Raw genomic sequence first — 19,904 nt, forward strand, 5'->3', positions numbered from 1 at the left:
AAGATTTAATTGCAACAAATACAATGGTGTGATCAGATCGTAGATTGGATAAGTAGTTTAGGAGAAAAATCGTTTTGAAACTCGCTAAATGCATGCATGCATGAGGTGGAGACATACTAACGACACCTATTGAAACATTTCACTATCACGTATGAAACAGTGAGTGTTAACGGATTGAAACATATGTTTTTTTCATCATAATATAATCATGTGATATCTTATTGTAAAGATTTAATTACAACGAATACAATGTGTGATCAGATTGTAGATTGGATAAATAGTTGAGGAAAATCGTTTTAAAGCTCGCTAAAAAGCATGCATGCATGAATGAGGTGGAGAGAGAGTAGAGGGAGAAATGGTAGGTAGTTTCAGGAATTTTGTGGAACATACTAAAGACATATATTGAAACATATCACTATCACGTATGAAACAAAGAGTGTTAACGGATTGAAACATATATTTTTCTTTTGTCATAATATAATCATGTGATATATTGTTATAAAGATTATATTATAACAAGAGTAAATTTCACAAAATTACATGTTTTATGGTTTAAGTTGCAGAAAACCACACACATTTTGACACTTGGCAGTTAAGTACATATACTTTGGTAGTTTAGTTTCACAAAACCACACTATCGATGAATGGATTCACCCGTGAGATGACGTGGTTGTTCCATCGATGAATGGATTCACCCGTGAGATGATGTGGTTGTTCCATCTAGGATGAGAACGTGGCATCATATTAATTTCGTGCGATGGCTGGTAATAGGATGCTATGTCCCCGTCCTAGGTGAAACAGTCACATCATCTCGCGGGTGAATCTATACATCGATAGTGTAGTTTTGTGAAACTACACAACCAAAATATATGTACTCAAGTGCCAAGTGTCAAAGTGTGTGTGGTTTTCTGCAACTTAGACCACAAAACATGTAGTTTTGTGAAATTTACTCTTATAACAAATACAATAGTATAATCGGATCGTAGATCGGACAAGTTGTTTATGAGAAAAAAGCATTTTGAAGAATGTTGTTGTTAACGCAAATCACAACTTAACTTCAGATAAAAACATAAATCACCCAACTGAAATAATATTTACTATTCCCTCTAATTTTTAACGTTTGACGCTCTTATCCAACGGTCTTATAATTCCGTAAATTTTGCTCGACCATATCTGCAGGCTGTACAAAGAAGATAATCATGTGACACAAAACCAATCAATGAAGCCAAATAACAAAAAAAAAACAAGCCCGACTTACTACTAGTAATTGGCAATCTCTTACAGTAGGAGTATTATTTGAGGCAGCTTGCAATAATTTCATTTATAGACATACGTACATACTATGTTTTCACTTTTTATTTTCATAAATAGACACGAGGTTTGCATTTTTTTTTTCATTAAGCAAAGAAATAGGTACAATCGTGAGATGTTCCTCCACTTCACTTGTCAATAGTTCATTTTATTCTCTTTTTGCTTGTAAAAATTGTGGATGCAACAGCAAGCCGGATCCTTTAAACTTGATCTCTGTAATCTCATCAATCCTCCGCGCCATTTCCGGTGTCAGGTGATTCCTCCAATCACCGACCACGCCACGCCGGAAGAATATGTTGTTCGCGTAGGTTTTATCGACCATGTCAGTTGTCCCCGACTGGTTCACTTCCAACCTCGACAAGCTCTCCATGGCGCAGGCCTCCACGATCTTTCTGTCCACTCCGATCTCCTGCTCCTTCACCATGAACGGGCGTCCAACGAACTCGGCTAGGCGTCTCAGTTGGCCGAGTGTATCAGTAGTGAGCTCCTCATAGGTCAAGAAGAGTACCTGGCTTGGTCTCTTGACGTGCCACATCCAATAGCCGAGGACATGCTCCCAGTACGGGCCAAACAGTGAGACACCATCGCAGAAGTTTCGGTGTGCCTCGTTGATGTCCCACGGCCTGAACCTGTTCAAGAAATGCCAGAGCGAGATGAAGCAGTCCTTGGGATCCCGGCATAGATACACCACCTTGCAGCTGGAGTCAGCAACAGAGTCCGGCAACGACTGGGACGGGATGTGCGTCATCAACAGCCGCGGCGCCGGGAGGGAGCTCAGGTCAGGGATCCGATCTTTGATGAACACCTGGGTCTCAAGGAAAGGAACGAGCTGGTGGGGGCTGTGTGCCGCGAGATCGTCGGCCCTGCGGTGGAGAGCCGAGTGCAAGAGCGCCTTGAGCCAGGTGGTGCCAGACTTAGGGAAGGTGACCATGAAGATGTCGGTGGTGCGCGCCGTAAGGTGACTCTTGATGACCATGGCACTCACAACCCCCTCCGGGAACGTGTACCATCCGTCGGGGTGGCGACTGTACGTGAAGCTGGTGCTGCTGTTGGGCGCCGTCGGGAAGGTCTCCACGGCTTGCCGGAGTTGGTCATAGATTTCCTTGTGTGCGGTTGCTTCATCGGCTGATTGGGGTGCAAAGGAGAGCGGGAAGGAGGGCGCCATGAAAAGTGAATGCAGAACACCGAGGACTAATGGTTGTTAGCTGGTGTTGTGATGCTGTGATTCTGTGAATATGTGGGAGCGTAAAGTGCAAATATATAGGCGAGGAGAGACAGATTCGGAAGTCAAGAGGACATGAGTAGTGTTCAAACTGGCAGTGACATTTTGACATTAACTACCTTGTTAGCATCTCTAAAGTGTTTTCATATGAATCTCCCTTTTCTTTTGTCAATGCACGTGATGATCAACTTGAGCTTACAAGAATTTATTAATTCTTCTGAAGATCAAATTGTATCATGTCGTCCATCAGTGAGTTTAGCTCTTAATAGGGGGTATTACCGCCCCTTTTCTTAGCGAGGATGACACATGTGAGAACGTACTATACTGATTAGAAGATACCTTTAGAATCTTGTCCTAAGAAATATGGATCAAAAATGATAAAGACAGCCTGTTATATATTGTCAACATAAAACACCAAACTGGGTGATTGTTAGTTCAGCAGTAATATCAGTTTCTAGTTTGATTACATAGACCGATTCATGGATTTGAGAGTGAGAAAATAACTGCAGATTGCATAGTGTTGCATTCAAGAGATGCATGGTTGCTAAGCGCAAGAATAGCTTATAATAACTGATTTTGCACAGAAAAAGATCTCTGGTATACTCCATAACCAAACTTGAGAATAACTGATCGAAGTGTATCTCCGTGCTTCTAAACATGCCATCCACTCAGCCAAATCGCGAAGGACAGATGCAGAGGCGAAAACATCGAGCTTTTTTCATTACCTATATATCATCCGAAGGAACTCCTGAAGGCATATGATCCTGCTTCCGATCCCCAGACGAACTCCTGAAGTCCAGCACAGCATTTTCAGGACATCAGATATCTCTTAAGGCATACCACCGAACACTTTCAGTAGTTCAGTGCATCCTCCAGCAAGCGCGAGTCTACACGCGTTGTGATGGAGAAACAATGGGCTAGGTTTCCTCGTCGTGTATTGCATGCGTCGAGCGGATCAAGGGCATCGTCCGGGCGACAGGAGGAGAGGAAGGTGTTTGTTGTAGGAAAAGAGTGCGGCGATGGCACCAGAACGCTGCTACAAGATGTGTGTCTGTAAGCTACTGTGCGGGTGGTCGCACGCCTGCGCGGTGGATTTCCCCCCTAGACTCTCCTCTCTATATGTATGTGCATATGTATATATTTTATATACAGGGAGCGTATCCTATGCACACAGGCCCTCACGTGTACACACCGTGTACACCAACTAAAAATTATCACAAAAAATTCTAGGAAAATTCATACATATACTTTCAATAGTATTACATCTACGTGCAAAGTCGCATCTTCAAATTCATTCTACATAGAGAATAACAAAAAAGATAAAATTCTGACAAAATTGCAACCTTAAAACTGTCAGATTTTTTGTTTTTTTTGTTACGGCTAAAATATAATGAATTTGACGTTAAGATTTTAACCCTAGGTGTAATACAATTTAAAGTATGTGTATGATTTTTTCTAGATTTTTTGGTGACATTTTTTAGTTGGTGTGCACGTGTGTACACGTGAGGGACTGTGTGCATAGGATATGTTGCCTTATATACATACGTATAAACTCTGTATATATATGTATAAACTTTGTGTGTATACCGTGGTTGGGCAACCAGGATGGTGATTAGGCGCTAAGCGAGGTTGGGTGACGCCGGTCCTCACTCTCGTCTTTAATACGGCGGGCCGTGCTGTCCTTGGCCCTCTGCCTCCCCCATGCCCCGCCTCAACCACGTCATCGTCGGCTTTTACCTCCTTACTTCCTGATGCCGAAGCTCGAGATAGAGAGAGGTGTCATCTTTGGGCCAAAACTCAAGATGAAGAGAGGTGTGTCGTCCCTACCGTGTGCTCCGGGGGGTGGAGAGAGAAGGTTTTTTCTTTTTTTATATATTTTCATGTGACTTATTTGTGGGGTCCACGTGGGTCCTATGCTGACTCAGGTGTTGTTTGTTTCAGCTTAAGATTATTGTAATCTAGATTATTAAGCCAAATTATTTTAAGCTGGATTATAATAAGCCGACATAGGATAAGCTGTTAGCTGTTTGTTTCTCTGGATTATTAGTTAGTTGTTAGTTGTTAGCCACCCAATAATCTAAAAAAGCAACTTTAGAGTGGATTATCATATTATAGTAATCTGGCTTATAGATTGTAATAATCTATCATAATAAGTTATCTGCTTATTTCAGCTTACTCCTAATAATTCAGATTATAATAATCCTAAGCTGAATCAAACAGGATAGGTTGACTGTATTCAACTTGCCACATCAGCGAAACCAGTGCCGAAGGACCTAATTTAACCCGGTTTAAGTTAGGTGATAATAAAATTTTCTTGTATTGCGGCTCAGGGATGTGACTTAAACTCGATGAAAAGAAAATTGTAGAGACGTAAAGTGGAGTTAATCCAACGTGCTTATTATGGGGGTTGCTACGGCACGCGTGCGCGCCAGGAAAGGGAGTTGGCAAGCACTTCCTCCCCTTTAGTCTTAACTACATATATTAGTCAATATACTTAACACTAATGATACTAATTAAGAATATATTCTGGAGATTTTTTGGGAGATTTTTTTCTAACAGATTGAAAATTTTTTAAGTTAGATTTGAAAACTTTCGATTTAAGTTTTAAATTTTAAAGTCAAATTTTAAAAACATTCAACTCAGGTTTGAAAACTTTCAACTCAGATTTGAAAACTTTCAACTCGAGAATCGAGATTCAAAAACTTTCAAGTCCAGATTTGAAAAATTTGAAAACTTTCAACTTGAGATTTGAAAACTTTCAACTCAGATTTAAGAACTTTCAACTCGAGAATCGAGATTTAAAAACTTTCAAGTCCAGATTTGAAAATTTTAAAAACTTTCAATTTGAGATTTGAAAACTTTAAACTTGAGATTTGAAAACTTTCAAATCAAAATTTTAAAACTTTCAAACTCAAAACATGCTAAAAGATTAAAAAAAATCAGAAAAAAGTGAGGAAAGAAAACGAAAAAAAAGAAAAAAAAGGCGTGGAGAGGCGCGCGCGCCGGCTCAGCGACGCTGGGCCTTATGGGCCTAAAACGCACGCTGCCGGCGGCGCTAACTAGCGATTCCGGCTTATTATTGCCCCGGGGAATAAGTTCATCCAAGGTCCCTTAACTTGTCAGCGAATCTGATTTTCGTCCTTGAACCCCAAAACCAGATACAACAGATCCCTCAACTATCAAAACCGGTGTAGATAAGGTCCCTCGGTGGTTTAGATGGCGGTTTTGGCTGACGTGGCGCCTATGTGGCTATTTTGACTCCGTCTTCATCTGACGTGGCACTGACGTGGCGCTTACGTGGCAATCCAATCCAGAAAAATAATAAAATCCGTGGGAACCACATGTCAGTTTCACACATAGAAATAATAAAAAAGGTGGGACCCATGTGGGCCCCACATGCCATCGCCGCTGCTCCCTTCTTCCCACTATCCTATCTCGCTTCTTCCCTACGATGTGGACGCGGACGGGGACAATGGCGCCGGCGTCATTGAGGCACTCGACTGTGACCTGGGTCTTGCCGTCGGGCCTGAGCTAGGCGCAGGTGCCGTTCTTGCGGACCTCGGTGAGGCGGGCGCCGAGCTTGGTGGCGAGGACGTGGCTGAGGGGTATCAGCTCAGGGGTCTTGTCGGTGGCGTAGCCGAACATGTGGCCCTGGTCGCCGGCGCCGATCTCCTCGGGGCGCTTGGTGAAGTGGCCGTGCACGCCCTGGGCAATGTCGGGCGACTGCTGCTCGATGTTGATGAGCACCTTGCAGCGGTCGGCGTCGAGGCCGATGTCGTCGGAGACGAAGCCGATGTTGCGGCAGGTGTCGCGGACGATCTTCTCGTAGTCGACGGTGGCCTTGGTGGTGATCTCGCCGAACACCATGACCATGTTTGTCTTGGTGAAGGTCTCGCACGCCACCTTGCCCTCGGGGTCCTGGGCGAGGCACGCGTCGAGGACGGCGTCGGACACCTGGTCGCACAGCTTGTCGGGGTGACCCTCGTTCACGGACTCGGAGGTGAAGAGGAACGTCTCCGCCGCCATTTCTATCTGCCCGCTGCATCGGTTGCAACCAAGCAATCAGAAAAAAGACTCCATTTCTGCAGATCTACTGCTGCCGACACTAAGTACTGACAAAATTTTGCAAATTAAAATTGGATCCACCAACGCTATATCTAATATGTTCTCCTAATCCACCGACAGTTAAGTACCTTTTTTTCTCCTAATCTAGAACTCCATACACGCACAATCAAAGATTAAACAAAAAAAAGAAAACAACAATATCCGCCAACCACTTTCCCCTCCCACGGCGGCGGCGCCGGGAAGCAGGTGGGGAAGCGGGAGCTCCCCCGCCGCCGCCCATGGAGGAGGCCGCGCCTTATCTCCGCCGGCGATAGAGAGAGATGGGGGCGAGAGATGAAGACGACGGGAGATGGGGGAGAGAGAGGAGGAAGAAGAGGAGGGGGTGAGGTTGACATGTGGGGCCCATGTGGGTCTCACCTTTTTATTATTATTTATATGTGTGAAACTGACGTGTGGGTCCCACAGATTTTATTATTTTTCTAGATCGAATTGCCACGTAAGCGCCATGTCAGTGCCACGTCAGATGAAGACAGAGTCAAAATAGCCATGTAGTCGCCACGTCAGCCAAAACCGCCATCTAAACCGCCAAGGGACCTTACCTGCACCGGTTTTGATAGTTGAGGGACCTGTTGTATATAGTTTTGGGGTTGAAGGACGAAAATCGAATTCGCTGACAAGTTAAGGGACCTTAGATGAACTTATTCCTTGCCCCGGAGACGAGCGGCATATGTGCTGGAAAGGAACTCCGGCCTACGTACGGCCTGTATAAGTTGGTCCAGGCGGGACTGCGGCCTCGGCCCAGACCCCAGAACGGGGTTACAGACTACGCGCGGCCTATATATGTTGGGCTGGAACGTGATTATAGCCTACGTGAGGCCCATATAATTAACCTGGGCCGGAACAGAATTCCAGCCTACGTACGTTGAGTTCATCTCAGCGATGACGGTGAGCGAGCAGCGAGAGCGAGAAGACGTCCACCGCTGTGAGTGTGAACGAGCTAGCGGATGAGGTTGCCGCGGTACGCCCTACGCCATGGAGGAGCATCAGTTTTCAAACCACCTCTCATCATCTCATGTCCACACGTCAGTTAAGTCATCAGACTGGAGCGTTTTTTGGCAGCCGTACGTACGTCGAGCTATGCATGCGAAGTTTCTTGGCGCCTTCCCGATCGCGATCAACCCCAAATCCATCACGTACGTATGCATTCCGGTCGTTTAAGTTTGATAATGTTCACATTATACATACGACTTACCCAATCACGTAACTTAGTTAATTAGGAGTAACACGTATTGTGTGGGTGTGCCCCCGTGGTAATGTTGATGTTGATTGCTGCCGACATCCATGCATGCGTGTTGAACTGTTGAAGTGAACACCGGCGCCGAAAATCTAAGCTGCGAGATAAAAAAAAAAACTCTCTCAAGTTGCATGCTGATCAATTTGTCATTTATCTGTTGCAATCCAAATAAAGTGTTTTTTTCCTCGAGTGAATATTTCCTTGTTTTATGTATATAATCTAAATAAATTATAAATAAAATTAAATGAATTGGCAAGATGTGTTATATCACTCCACAGGTTTAAATTTTGACTTATACAAATTCAAAAAAATAAGAAATATGATCATATATTAAATTATACATGCATGTATAAGTCGAATATGAGCTGCATTATTGTATGTATTATATATTAATCTATTTTTACTATATATTTTTAATATTTCCATTGACATTTTTAATTAGTTACATGAAAAAACGATGGAACATTCCTCCCACCAATAGACAAAAAGACACCCCCAGTGCAATCCTCTTGTATTTTAGATTTATCATCGTTCTATTGTATTCATAACATTATAAGATGCGATATGATATAATGATACAAACTTCATTTTCATACATACCTCCTCCTTCTCAAAATATATGATAATCTTATCTAAAGTTTTTTTCCGTGAAAAAAGTTTATATTTTATCAGAAATATAACAATCTAGTTGTAAAACAATATTTTTACCATTAAAACTACCCATTCTATTCATTTTGTTTACTATAGTCTTAACTAGTCCAGGTCTATAACTCACCAGTTCCGAGAAGGCAACCAAACCTATTTACTCATTTTCTTACATAGGTGTCAAAGGCTAAAACTTATTATATTTTAAAATGGAGGGTAGTTAATTAGTATACATATATATGATGCTACACCCAATGGCGTTCCTACTTGAAGCTTTCCTGATAGTCCCCGGATATCGGGTAGCTTGTCTATTTTCTATTGTTATAGTCATATTAACCATTATATTACTCAATAATTAGATTATATGTATATCTAGGACCTCACTACTTTTTTATGGGTTAGACACTGGCTGCACCTATGCATGCATATGCATTTGGTATTGAGGCCCTGTTTACTTTCAGGGGTGAAAAGTTTTAGCGTGTCACATCGGATATATGGACATCTATAGGGGGTGTTTGGTTGATTGTTTCACTTTGCCACGCCACACTTCAGTCATACCATAGTTTTTAGGCGTGTGTTTGTTTCAATGCCACAGTTGTGTCATTCCATACTTTTCTACCCTTAGGTCCCACATGTCATACTCAGATAACTAGAGCTAACATTGCCACACTTGTGGCTAACTATTTCTTGGCCATACTTTTACCACATGCCACAACTTGCCTAAGCTTAGTTATGGCAAGTTTAGGCATCAACCAAACAACCATAGTCTAATAACAAAACAAATTACAGATTCCGCCTGTAAACTGCGAGATGAATTTATTAAGCCTAATTAATCCGTCATTAGCAAATATTTAATGTAGCACCACATTGTCAAATCATGGCGCAATTAGGCTTAAAAGATTCGTCGCGCAATTTACACACGATCTATATAATTAGTTTTTTCGTCTATATTTAATACTCCATTCATGTGTCCAAACATTCGATGTGACATGGTAAAAAGTTTTCGTGTGTGAACTAAACAGGGCCTAAGTTGCATTCGATGGGAAATCTAAAGTACATGGGGTGTTTAGATCCAGGGGTGTAAAGTTCTGGCGTGTCACATTGGGTATTATATAGGGTGTCGCATGGGGTGTTCGGGCACTAATAAAAAAACTAATTACAGAATCCATCCGTAAACCGCAAGACGAATTTATTAAACCTAGGTTGTGTTTAGTTCCACGCCAAAATTGGAAGTTTGAATAAAAAAGATAGAAGTTTATGTGTGTAGGAAAGTTTTAATGTGATGGAAAAGTTGGAAGTTTGAAGAAAAAGTTGGGAACTAAACAACGCCCTAATTAATCTGTCATTAGCAAATGTTTACTGTAGCACCACATTGTCAAATTATGGAGCAATTAAGCTTAAAATATCCGTCTCGCAAATTAGTCGCAATATATGCAATTAGTTATTTTTAGTCTATATTTAATAATTTATGTGGGTGTTAAACATTCAATATGACATGGTGTAAAATTTTAAGGTGGAATCTAAACAGGCCCACATTTCTGAATTGTCTCACAACTCACAAGCTAGTGGACTACGCACCATGAAGGGGTACGGTAGTCATTGTCTGTGTAATTTTGTATGTGAACTTTGGTACAAAATCTCGCCCATGCCGTATCCTCCTCAAAGGACGTACTGAAACCTTCAAAGCCCAGCCGAATAAACAGCAGAAATGGTAGGCCCGCGCGATTCGGTTTTCCCGCGCACGAAGCTTCGTGGAAGCTCACCTTGCCTTGTTCCCCTATAATTCCTCGTCTTCCCCCTCATCTTCCTCGCCCCTTCCTCAGCTCTCGATTTCTAAAGACATCGCCATGATGAAGCTTGCACATTTGTTCGGCTCTTCTTCTTCTTCGTCTTCGTCTTCCTCCAAGAAGGAGAACAAGGTGAGCAGCAAGAAGAGGAGGAGCGGCGCCAAGAGCTGCTCCTTCGGCTCCACCACGTCTTCGTCGTCGTCGTCGTTGGCGGCGTCATCATCCGATGATTCCGCCGCCACCACGCCGAGATCCGTGTTGCCGGCGTCCTCCTCCGGCACCAAGAAGCCGGCGGCGGTGGCCGTGACGCGGGAGGACCTGGAGGTGGCCCTGCGGAGGATCGTGTCGAGCAAGGAGGAGCTGGCCGCGATGCTCGCCGAGGCGGAGTGCGCCGGGGAGCTCGTGCTGGAGGAGATCGCGGCCGCGGCGGCGGACGAGGGCGAGCTGAAGGAGACGTTCGCGGTGTTCGACGCCGACGGGGACGGGAGGATCTCCGCCGAGGAGCTCCGCGCAGTGCTCGCGTCGCTCGGCGACGAGCTCTGCTCCGTCGACGACTGCCGCCGCATGATCGGCGGCGTGGACACCGACGGCGACGGGTTCGTCTGCTTCGACGAGTTCGCCCGCATGATGATGTATGGCTGCGCGTGATTATATATTGGTTACTAGGTTTTGATCGATGTACGTAATGCATGTTAATCGATCGTCTCCTGTATGTACGTGTCGTTCATCTGCTGTTCATTGTCTACACTGATTTCTTTTGTTCTCTTTGTACGTAGTACGAGTTTCACAGAAGAAATGAACAGAACGGTCAGTTTAGATCGGTAACGTTTTTTTCCTTTACTAGCTGATTTGCCCGTGCATTGCAATAGAATCAAAGGACAGATTGAGGATTGGGAATTGAAAGCGAGTACACAAGTTTCACCGATGTTGAGAGGCACACACGTCAATGATCCAGAGTGATGGTAGCTTAGGTCATTCACAACCCAAGACACTAAACATAGTTTACATAAACTCCACATCATCACACTACTTTTCTAAGGCCATTCCCAACCCAAAACACTAGACATAGTTTCCATAAACTCCACGTCATCAAGAAACTAGTACTAGACACCACTCTTCCGATGCAAACATCACTATTCCATACTTAAATTTAATGCTACTTATCTCACATGATGTCTTGGATATTGTGTAGAAACCATGTCTCATGCAAGACATGGTTTCCTTCTCTTTTTTTCATTTATTCACTTGCTGCATCATTTTTCATCCTAGTTAACAACTTATTTAATGCTATGGACACCATCTTTGTCATTGGGTTGTGAATGGCCTTATTCACTGCTACCACTACTGTCAACATTTAAAGTTATACTCCCTCCATCCACAAAAGTTGTACATATTACTTTTGTCACCAAGACCAATGAGAAATTAAATCATCTTTGATGTTACAAAATCATGGAGTGAATGCAAGCATGCAACCAATGAGTATTTAGAAGACTCCTTGGATTCTAATCAAACATTTAATTTATCTCTTCATTTAAGTCTTAAATACATAAAGAATACAAATAGAAATAACTTATTTAGAAAAACTCAAATGTGAAATATGTCTAACTTTTATGGATGGGGGGAGTATAAATTAATTATACGTAAGATGCACATACATACCATCATATACACTAGCCATTGATCTTTTTTTAAAATTTTTAGACTTACAGCAAACATAAGCACACATATCTCTATATACGCAACACCATACTCCCACACTTGGTCATGATTCCATCATCATATCATAGCCTCCGCATTATTATTGGATGTTTATACTTCATATATATGTAACCCAAAATCCCTTATAGTATGGAGGGAGTAGAAGTCCTGTAATCCACTCATATATTAATAGATGTGTTCTAACCCCTAAGCCGCTAAACGTATGATGTTTTAAAACAAAGTTTTTTATAGAAATTTCTTAAAAACTTTAAGTAAATATATTTTTAAGTTTATTCAATCTTAGTTAAACATACGTCAATTGAGTGTTTTCTCCAAGTAAAGCCAAGCAGCTAATTGCCTGCCCGATAGGCACGTAGGAACGGGGCCTTAATTAATCTTCCCGTGGAAAACAGTTTGCATGCGTTGTACATGTTGAGCGCGCGGGAGACCGGAGACATCAGTGCGTTGCAATTGCGGGGCAATTTACCAACGGTGCATGCAATTCCAGCGAGATGCAGTGCAACTTTCCGGTCAAAAGCAAACTAGCCCTGCACTTTTTCAGTGACAAAGACAAGAGGTCAAGCACTCAAGCTGCAGGACAAAGTGATCTATACACTGAGTTTCACTTTTCACAAACTATCTTTATGATCCAAAGTGATCTATACTGTGAAGCATCGATCACAGTAGTACTGTCACATTAATAGTGTCATACACTCATACTCAACATCGCAACCAGGTTGCAAATTCAACCGTGCAGCACCTTGGATGACGATGATGATGCTGGCAAATAGCAACAATCTCCCAGTGAAAACAACACAATTAAGCTGATCAATTCAGTTCTCTCCACTCAAATGATCCAATCCAAACAAACTGTCAATTTCACACAGAGAACACATGCGCGTGCACAGCTACGACCGAGTGTGGCCGCGTCGCGACGCCGCCGGGCGCCACGCCGTGACGGCGTAGAGCGGCCTCTTGTGCCAGCAGAAGAAGAAGCCATGGCCGCCGGCGTCGTGCCTCACCTCGTACGGCCCCGCCCACCCGCAGCTCTGCAGCAGCTTCCTCGCCTCCATGGCGCCGCTGTAGCTCAGCCCCACCCGCTTCATGCCGGCCGCCTCCATCCGCGCCGCCCACTGCCGCGCCCGCTCGTGCCGCTCCACCCGCTCCGCCCCCTCGCACGCCACCACGCCGCGGATCTCCTCCCCGAGCAGCACCCGCTCCACGCGCGCGCGCTCCGCCGCCGCCGCCGCGCTCCGCTGCAGGCAGTCGAACAGCGACGCGTAGTAGTTGAGCGCCTCGTCGAACCGCTCCTGGAACGCGCCGCCGTTGTGGTTCGCCTCCTGCTCCGTCATCACCATGATCTTCGGGGACAGCGACCTCACCGCCGACAGGAAGCTCCCCAGCTTCGGCGTCGACGTCGTCGGGTGCGCCGCCGTTGCTGCTGCGGGGGAGTGGGGTGACAGCGACGACACCACGGACGCGTCGGGGCTCAGCTGCAGCCGCGTGTTCAGCTCCCGCTCCAGCAGCTCGCCGAAGCTTCTCGGGCTGGAGCGCGCGATGATCTGGACCGGGGTGAGGCAGCCGGCGGCGGCGTGCCTCCTCCCGTCGTCGACGGCGAGGAGGCGGTGAAGCTGCAGCACGACGCTGACGGCGAGCGCCTCGCCGGACCTGACGCCGAGGTCGTGGCGGAGCGCGTCGAAGTCCATCTCGTCGAGCTTCGCCTCCACGGCGTTGAACTGGAACGCGATGTCGAACGCCTCCGCCTCCTTGGACAGCACCGCGGCCATGTTCGCGAGGAACTCCTTGCTGTCGTGGACGGCGGTGATGCGGAGGTGCGGCGGGCCCTCCTGGCGGCCTCGGAACGCGTGGAACAGCGCGATCCACTGCACCGGGTTCGCCACCGGGCCGGAGAAGTCGACGACGTGGACGAACCTCTCCCCCTCCATTGCCTCAAGGATGGCATGGTTGGTGGTCAGGTACGCGAGCTTCAGGAACGGTAGCACGTCGAACATGTGGCGGCGCGCGACGGGGACGAGGTGGGCGTCGGCGGAGTTGGCCGACGACAGCAGCGCGCGCGAGAGGCCCGGGATGAGGTTGAGCAGCTTGCGCGCGAGCGCGTCGGCGAAGACGGCGGCGAGGCGCTGGAGCGCGTGCGGCGCGTCCAGGGACGCGAGCTGCGTGATGTGCTCGAGGCAGAGGTTGGCGCGGTCGAAGGAGCCGGCGGACACCTCGGCGGCGCACTGGTAAAGCAGGCCGATCAGCCGAACGCTCTGCTGGTCATGGCTCAGCTCCTGCACCCACGACCCGTTCGACGGCGACGGCGACGGCGACGGCGAGTACACCGACGACGCCGGCGATGACGTCGCCGACGACAGCATGTCGTCCTGGAACATGCCCCTGTCCGTGCAGCACAGCCTCAACTGCTACCAGTTTTCAGAGCCGTGAAGCTTATCAAGCAATGGCATCATTGGCATGTCGCCATTGTTGGGTTTGAGACAAATGTTGCAAGGTCAGGTGTTCCTGTGCGACGAAGTTGTCATGGGACGACGAAGGGACAAAGAAGAAGTGGATGCTTCTTCGGATAGAACTAAGAGATGTCGTCTGTATCTTGGTGGAATAACTAAGGAGCTTGGAATTATTCCCTTGGAATTTATCTCCAGCATTTGGATCAGATGCTATCTGACAATTTTGAGATCAATTTCTTCTGCTCCCAGTCTATTGCAGTCACGATTATTTTTTTCTATTTGTGCTCCCAGTCTATTGCAGTCCATGACTAAGCACAGGATCAATGAAACTAATAGCTCCAAAATCTGCGTTCTTAGTCCAAACAAAACCTGGTTTTGTCTGAAGTTGCAAACGTCGAAGTGTAGGTGATTGCAAGGGGCCTTTCTTGGAGCAAACGTTCGCATTTGGACCCAAGCTGTTGTTGTTCTTTTACCTCCAAACCTAATTTTCTCGTCTATTTTTGCAGGAAAAGCTAGGAATATGAGATTAATTTGCATACATAACCATAGGAGTTTCTCAGCCTCTTAATCAGGCGCATAAACTTTGGATATGAGATTACTCTGCCGAAACATAAGTACCATTTTCTAAGAAACATAATCATTTTGCAAACAGAGAAAATTACGAAATGATGGGTAATCATTCAAGGATCGATGATGAATTAAGCATCTCTGCCAATCCCATTTCGTTGGTTCCAATTTTCAAAGAGAAAAAAAAAAACACAGACCTTTCAGTTCTTTACATACTTCACACCAAAAGATATTTCTATGTCCTACCTATACCATCCTTTTTTTTTACACCAAGTGAACTTATTAGCATAGCTTTAGTGCAGGAGTCAAATCTTGCTGCAAATACACATTATCAGCTTGTACCTTGAGCTGCCAGACATATGCTGAACAGAGCACCCAGAGTGGGAAATTTGGATGTAGTCTGCTGCTCTATAATTGCCACGGACAGAGAGGCCTACTGGAATGGCCATATTATTTGGCGTTGAACTAACATATGCTCTCTGCTCCCAGAGGATGAACCTCTATTTTGCCTCCATGCCGAGATAGAGTAGAGATTCGTATAACCCCGGCACAGTAGAAGGCAACCCCTGTCTTCTTTGTTCTGGCAGTTTTTCAATCCAAAGCTCAGCAGATTCTCTTTACCCTCCCTGATGGCACTGAAGCTAAGTTGCACATTGTGAAACCCAGATTCCTCCATGTGCATTGCCCACTGGTCCAGCCTCTCGTGCCGTTCGTGCCGATGGACTCCCTCGCATACCAGTATGTTTTTAATCTCTTCCCTCAGGATCATCCTTTCCACACGTAAGCGTTCATCAGTCCTCCCTGGGTTAGCTGCAGCCACTGCATGGAAGCAGTCAAAGAGGGCAGCATAGTAGTTGAGTACCTCATTGAACCGATCACAGAACAGCAGGGTGTTATGGTCTGCATCTTGCTCCATAATCAACATGATGTTTGGCTTGAGCGCTCGGATGGCAGACAGTAATCTTGCCAGCAATTTTGGTGTACGAGGGGATGGTGTCTGCAGATAGTTCAGTGTGGAGGCTGGGCTGCACACAGAGCTGGCCATTTGCTTAGGCTGAGTGAAGTTGGCCATTTTCTGGAGCTGAGCAATGCTGGTGGAGCTCAAATTGTCATCAACCAAGAGGAGGCGATGCATTTGTAGAGCGCAGCTGATTGCAACTGCCACACCAAATTTTATCTGAAAGGTGCTACGGAGATTGCTGAAATCCAAGGTCTCAAGTCTGCCTATCACAGAAATAAAATGGAAGGACACCCCAAGAGATTCAGCTTTCTTAGATAGCAATGACTGCATGTCGGCCAAGAAATCATTGTCATCATGGAGAACAGTAAGGTATAATTCAGGTGCCCCGCCAGGCCGTCCATGGAAGTCATCGAGGAGCTTAAGCCACTGCCATGGATGAGCAGCTGAGCAGGACAAGTCAACAATGTGGACAACCTGCAAATCTACCTGCGTTAGAAGATTACAAGCATGGTACAAATAATCTCAAATTCTCAGTAATGCTCGCTAATGCTAACCAACAATTCTGCAGGTCCTGACTTTGTTCTTAAAGAATGTTGTGTGCAAATGTATATCAATTTTACCTACCATGTTAAACATTAATGACCTTTCAACATAAATTGCACCTTGTAAAGTTTTAAAGTTATAATGGGAAAGTTTTAAAATGGCATTAATAACTATTGCATCTCTAATTGGTCTTTACTTTGATCTCCAAAAAATTCGGCATGTTTTCGGGAAGAAATCTTAACAAATCTACACTGCCCAGCATTATTAGAAAAGTAGAAAGGAACAGTATCAACTCTAGTTCTTGAATCAATAGTGACAAACATTGATGTTCTGGGAAGTCAGCATGCTATAAAGTTTATATGGCCTGGAAAGGAGAATTATATTCTAGCACCATGCTAAATTGCTAATTAAATAAATTAGCCAAAAAAAGAAGACTTGGCATCCAAATTAAGCAGGTGACAAAAATACATACTTCAACCACAAAGCAATGACAGATCCCAATGTATTGGGTAAGCTGCATATCTATTGAAAACTTTTTTTTTCTAAAAGCACATTCAAATCATACTGTGACCTTTTCATCCTCCATTGCCTCCATAATGGCCCAGTTAATAGTGACAAAACCGGTGCTTAGGTAGGGGTTCAGCTTGAAGAAGTTGTGGCGTGCAGCCTGGAGGGTTGACTTCTCAAAGTAATCAGATGGATCGATAAGGGCACCAGGAAGGCCCTGGATGGAGGAGAGAAGGCGGTGAGCTAGGCTGTCAACAATGATCGTGGATAGGCGCTGCAATGGCCCGTCAGCTATGGTGAGCATTCTGATCTTCTTAAAGCTGAAGTCAGCCTTCTCAAAAGATCCCTCAGTTACATGGGAAGCACACTCATGCAAGAGAGGGACAAGCTGCGCTAAGTGATCCACCACACCCTGATCTTGCACCCATAGCCCATGCATCATTTTATTTTCTGCTCTCTAGGAAAAGATTGGCGCGGTCAAGTAGGAAGTATTGTTTGGCTGAGTTTGCTGGAGTAACTCCAATTTTATGCACAGCTACATATGTGATACATAAGGAAAGCACTCTAACTCATGTCTTTAACTGATAGAACAAAATAAAGATTTTTGGTTTTATATAGAATTACATTAGGCAATTTGGAAGGATTCACGGTATAGGCAAAGTTTTACATGTTGGCATGTCCGCAATGAAAGGAATAATATAGGAATGTTCAGTTTGTTCTGTTCGAATTTGTCCCTTTGGTTTCTTCATATCCACCAGGTAGCAACTGACAAACATCGGGGTCAATCTCGTTGGACTATGGAATACTACTATGCATGGAACTTTTGGCAAGCTTATTAAATTATGGTTTTTTAAAAAATTAATATAGAAAGAAGAGATGTGGACCATGTGGTACCTACTTAGAATGAGAAAATATATGCAGTACATACTGTTAAGTGATACTAATATCTTAGCAATTTTTATGCGGTTAGCATCCTTATTTGCTAAGGTAGGACACAGGTTCTAGCAAACCCAACTGCCCTGTTGGCCAGACCCTAAATATTTGTTGTGAAAGATTATGGGTTTAACAAGGGAAGAATCACATTATATATTCTACATTTCAGCCGGGTTATATAATCTACATTTCAGGCAGATGCACATTTCATTGGTCTGTTTTTCTTTATTAGTATAGCTGCATTGTGTTTCCTTTTCACTAGGGTTTAGCCGGTTAGCCCAATGGCATCATAACTAGCATTTGATCAGAATGAAATTTTGTTCATTCGATAAAATTGGTAACGCTTAGTACCAACAGCTTAAGTGATTTCTTACTTGTTACATGGTACGCATCATCCACAACCACAAAGGCACTTAGCACAGTAGCGACATACTGTAGTAAATACTCACTTTCTTTTTCTAAATTAAAACTTATCCACAACATTTCGCATTGCAAATTTAAAGGTGCAATAAAGGAAAGAACAAACTTCTACCAGAACGTCCCTGATCCGGAGTCCGGGAGGGGAAATATGCCAGCGTCGCGGTGTCAATGACGCGGAACCCAGAGTGCTGCTACTCCTGCACGGGTGATAGCCGCGACAGGGGAGCCGGGGTCCAGGCGCAAATACACCAAGGACTCCGCAGCCTCCGGCCTCGATCTGGAGTAGAGAAGCGAGGGCTGGCCGGTGGAGACTGGCGGACATCGCCGCCGCCGCCGCCGAACGGCCGACGCGACATGGCGGATCAGTGTGGGGACTGGGAAGAAGGAGAAGGTGGCCGAAGCCTTTGCGTATGGTTGATTGGGCCTTTGGGGCTTGGAGCCCATAAGAACTGGCCCGTCTTGGCATTGTTAGATGGAAAAAGTACACCGAAGGTCCCTCAACTTGTCAGCGGGATACAAAATCGTCCTCAAACCGCAATAACAGATATCTGGCGTCCCTTAACTAATAAAAACCGGTCACAATAAGTCCCTCAACGGTTTTGATCCCCGTTTTAGTCAACGTGGGACTCACGCGGACCCTACATGTCAGTATATCCACGTCAGCCTCCTCTCTCTTCCCCCTCTTCTCTCCCTTCCTCCTCTCTCTCTCTCAATTTTCTCTCTGGGGCTCTGGGCAGGGCAACCAGCGGGTGGGGAGGAGACTGACGGGGCGAGGCAGGAGAGGAGGTCCGGCAGCCGGCGACGCGGGAGCAGGGGAGCATTTTGCGACCGTTTTCTTCCGCTGAATCTGGTATTTGCGGCAATGGCGTTGGTGGCGGCAGCAGCGGCGAATCAGAAGCAGCAGAAGGCGTCGATCGGGAGGCGAGCGTGGCGACTGCTGCGCCTGGCGGTGCTCTGGCGAGGAAGGGCAGCGCGGTGCACAGCCTTTGCCTGTTCAGCAACCTGCGGCGCGCCGGCATGGGCCTCGGCGTCGTCGGCGGCGGCGGCCGCAGCGAGCGCCTGCGCTACGGCGAGCCGGAGTACTCGATCGAGGAGACGCCGTCGGCGCGGGTGCTCTGCCTCATCCCCTGCATCGCCCCTGCTGTACTGGACACGCCCGGGTTCTACGGCGACGAGGACCGCTACTTCTTCTGCCGCTGGGACACGGAGCCCGAGTGCAGCAGCGTCGGGTGCTACGACTACATCGAGAACGACGTGCTCAAGACGGAGCAGATTGTTCAGGTTGTTAGACCAACTGACCAGCTTGATGCTGAAAAATGCAGGATTTTCGGTGTGTGACTGGCGAACACCTTCGCCATTGCTGTTCTTGATGCAGGTTGGACATGGCGCTAGAGGGGATGTGACCATCTTGCCGACGCTGGTGATCAACAATGTGCAGTACCGGGGTAAGAACAATCAAGATTCAGATCAAGATCACACTGAATTG

General features: G+C 45.7%; 5 protein-coding genes across 6 annotated transcripts; 1 reads left to right on the forward strand and 4 right to left on the reverse strand.

The window, feature by feature from the left end:
- Positions 1-1,459: 1,459 nt before the first annotated feature.
- On the reverse strand, positions 1,460-2,488 carry LOC127755504 (cytosolic sulfotransferase 5-like). The gene has a single exon (XM_052281174.1). It carries the CDS (start codon positions 2,474-2,476, stop codon positions 1,460-1,462), a length of 1,017 nt encoding a protein of 338 aa, XP_052137134.1. The 5' UTR covers positions 2,477-2,488.
- A 3,576-nt stretch (positions 2,489-6,064) lies between these two features.
- On the reverse strand, positions 6,065-6,559 carry LOC127755519 (S-adenosylmethionine synthase 2-like). The gene has a single exon (XM_052281197.1). The coding sequence runs from the start codon at positions 6,557-6,559 to the stop codon at positions 6,065-6,067; it is 495 nt and encodes a 164-aa protein (XP_052137157.1).
- Positions 6,560-10,324: 3,765 nt separating this feature from the next.
- On the forward strand, positions 10,325-11,149 carry LOC127755517 (probable calcium-binding protein CML36). Its single transcript, XM_052281196.1, has one exon. It carries the CDS (start codon positions 10,385-10,387, stop codon positions 10,970-10,972), a length of 588 nt encoding a protein of 195 aa, XP_052137156.1. The 5' UTR covers positions 10,325-10,384; the 3' UTR covers positions 10,973-11,149.
- A 1,574-nt stretch (positions 11,150-12,723) lies between these two features.
- LOC127755494 (scarecrow-like protein 3) lies at positions 12,724-14,592 on the reverse strand. Its single transcript, XM_052281166.1, has one exon. It carries the CDS (start codon positions 14,413-14,415, stop codon positions 12,931-12,933), a length of 1,485 nt encoding a protein of 494 aa, XP_052137126.1. The 5' UTR covers positions 14,416-14,592; the 3' UTR covers positions 12,724-12,930.
- A 10-nt stretch (positions 14,593-14,602) lies between these two features.
- LOC127755498 (scarecrow-like protein 3) lies at positions 14,603-18,805 on the reverse strand. Of its 2 annotated transcripts, none has more exons than XM_052281171.1 (2): positions 17,130-18,671; positions 14,603-16,489 (listed from the first exon to the last, which is right to left on the reverse strand). In XM_052281171.1, exons 1-2 carry the CDS (start codon positions 17,505-17,507, stop codon positions 15,488-15,490), a joined length of 1,380 nt encoding a protein of 459 aa, XP_052137131.1. In that variant the 5' UTR covers positions 17,508-18,671; the 3' UTR covers positions 14,603-15,487. The 2 variants fall into 2 exon arrangements, with proteins under 2 accessions (XP_052137131.1, XP_052137130.1); XM_052281170.1 differs by having other exon boundaries at positions 14,606-16,489; positions 18,531-18,805.
- Between the last annotated feature and the right edge of the window lie 1,099 nt (positions 18,806-19,904).

Source organism: Oryza glaberrima, chromosome 11 (assembly GCF_000147395.1).
Source record: "Oryza glaberrima chromosome 11, OglaRS2, whole genome shotgun sequence".
NCBI lineage: Eukaryota > Viridiplantae > Streptophyta > Magnoliopsida > Poales > Poaceae > Oryza > Oryza glaberrima.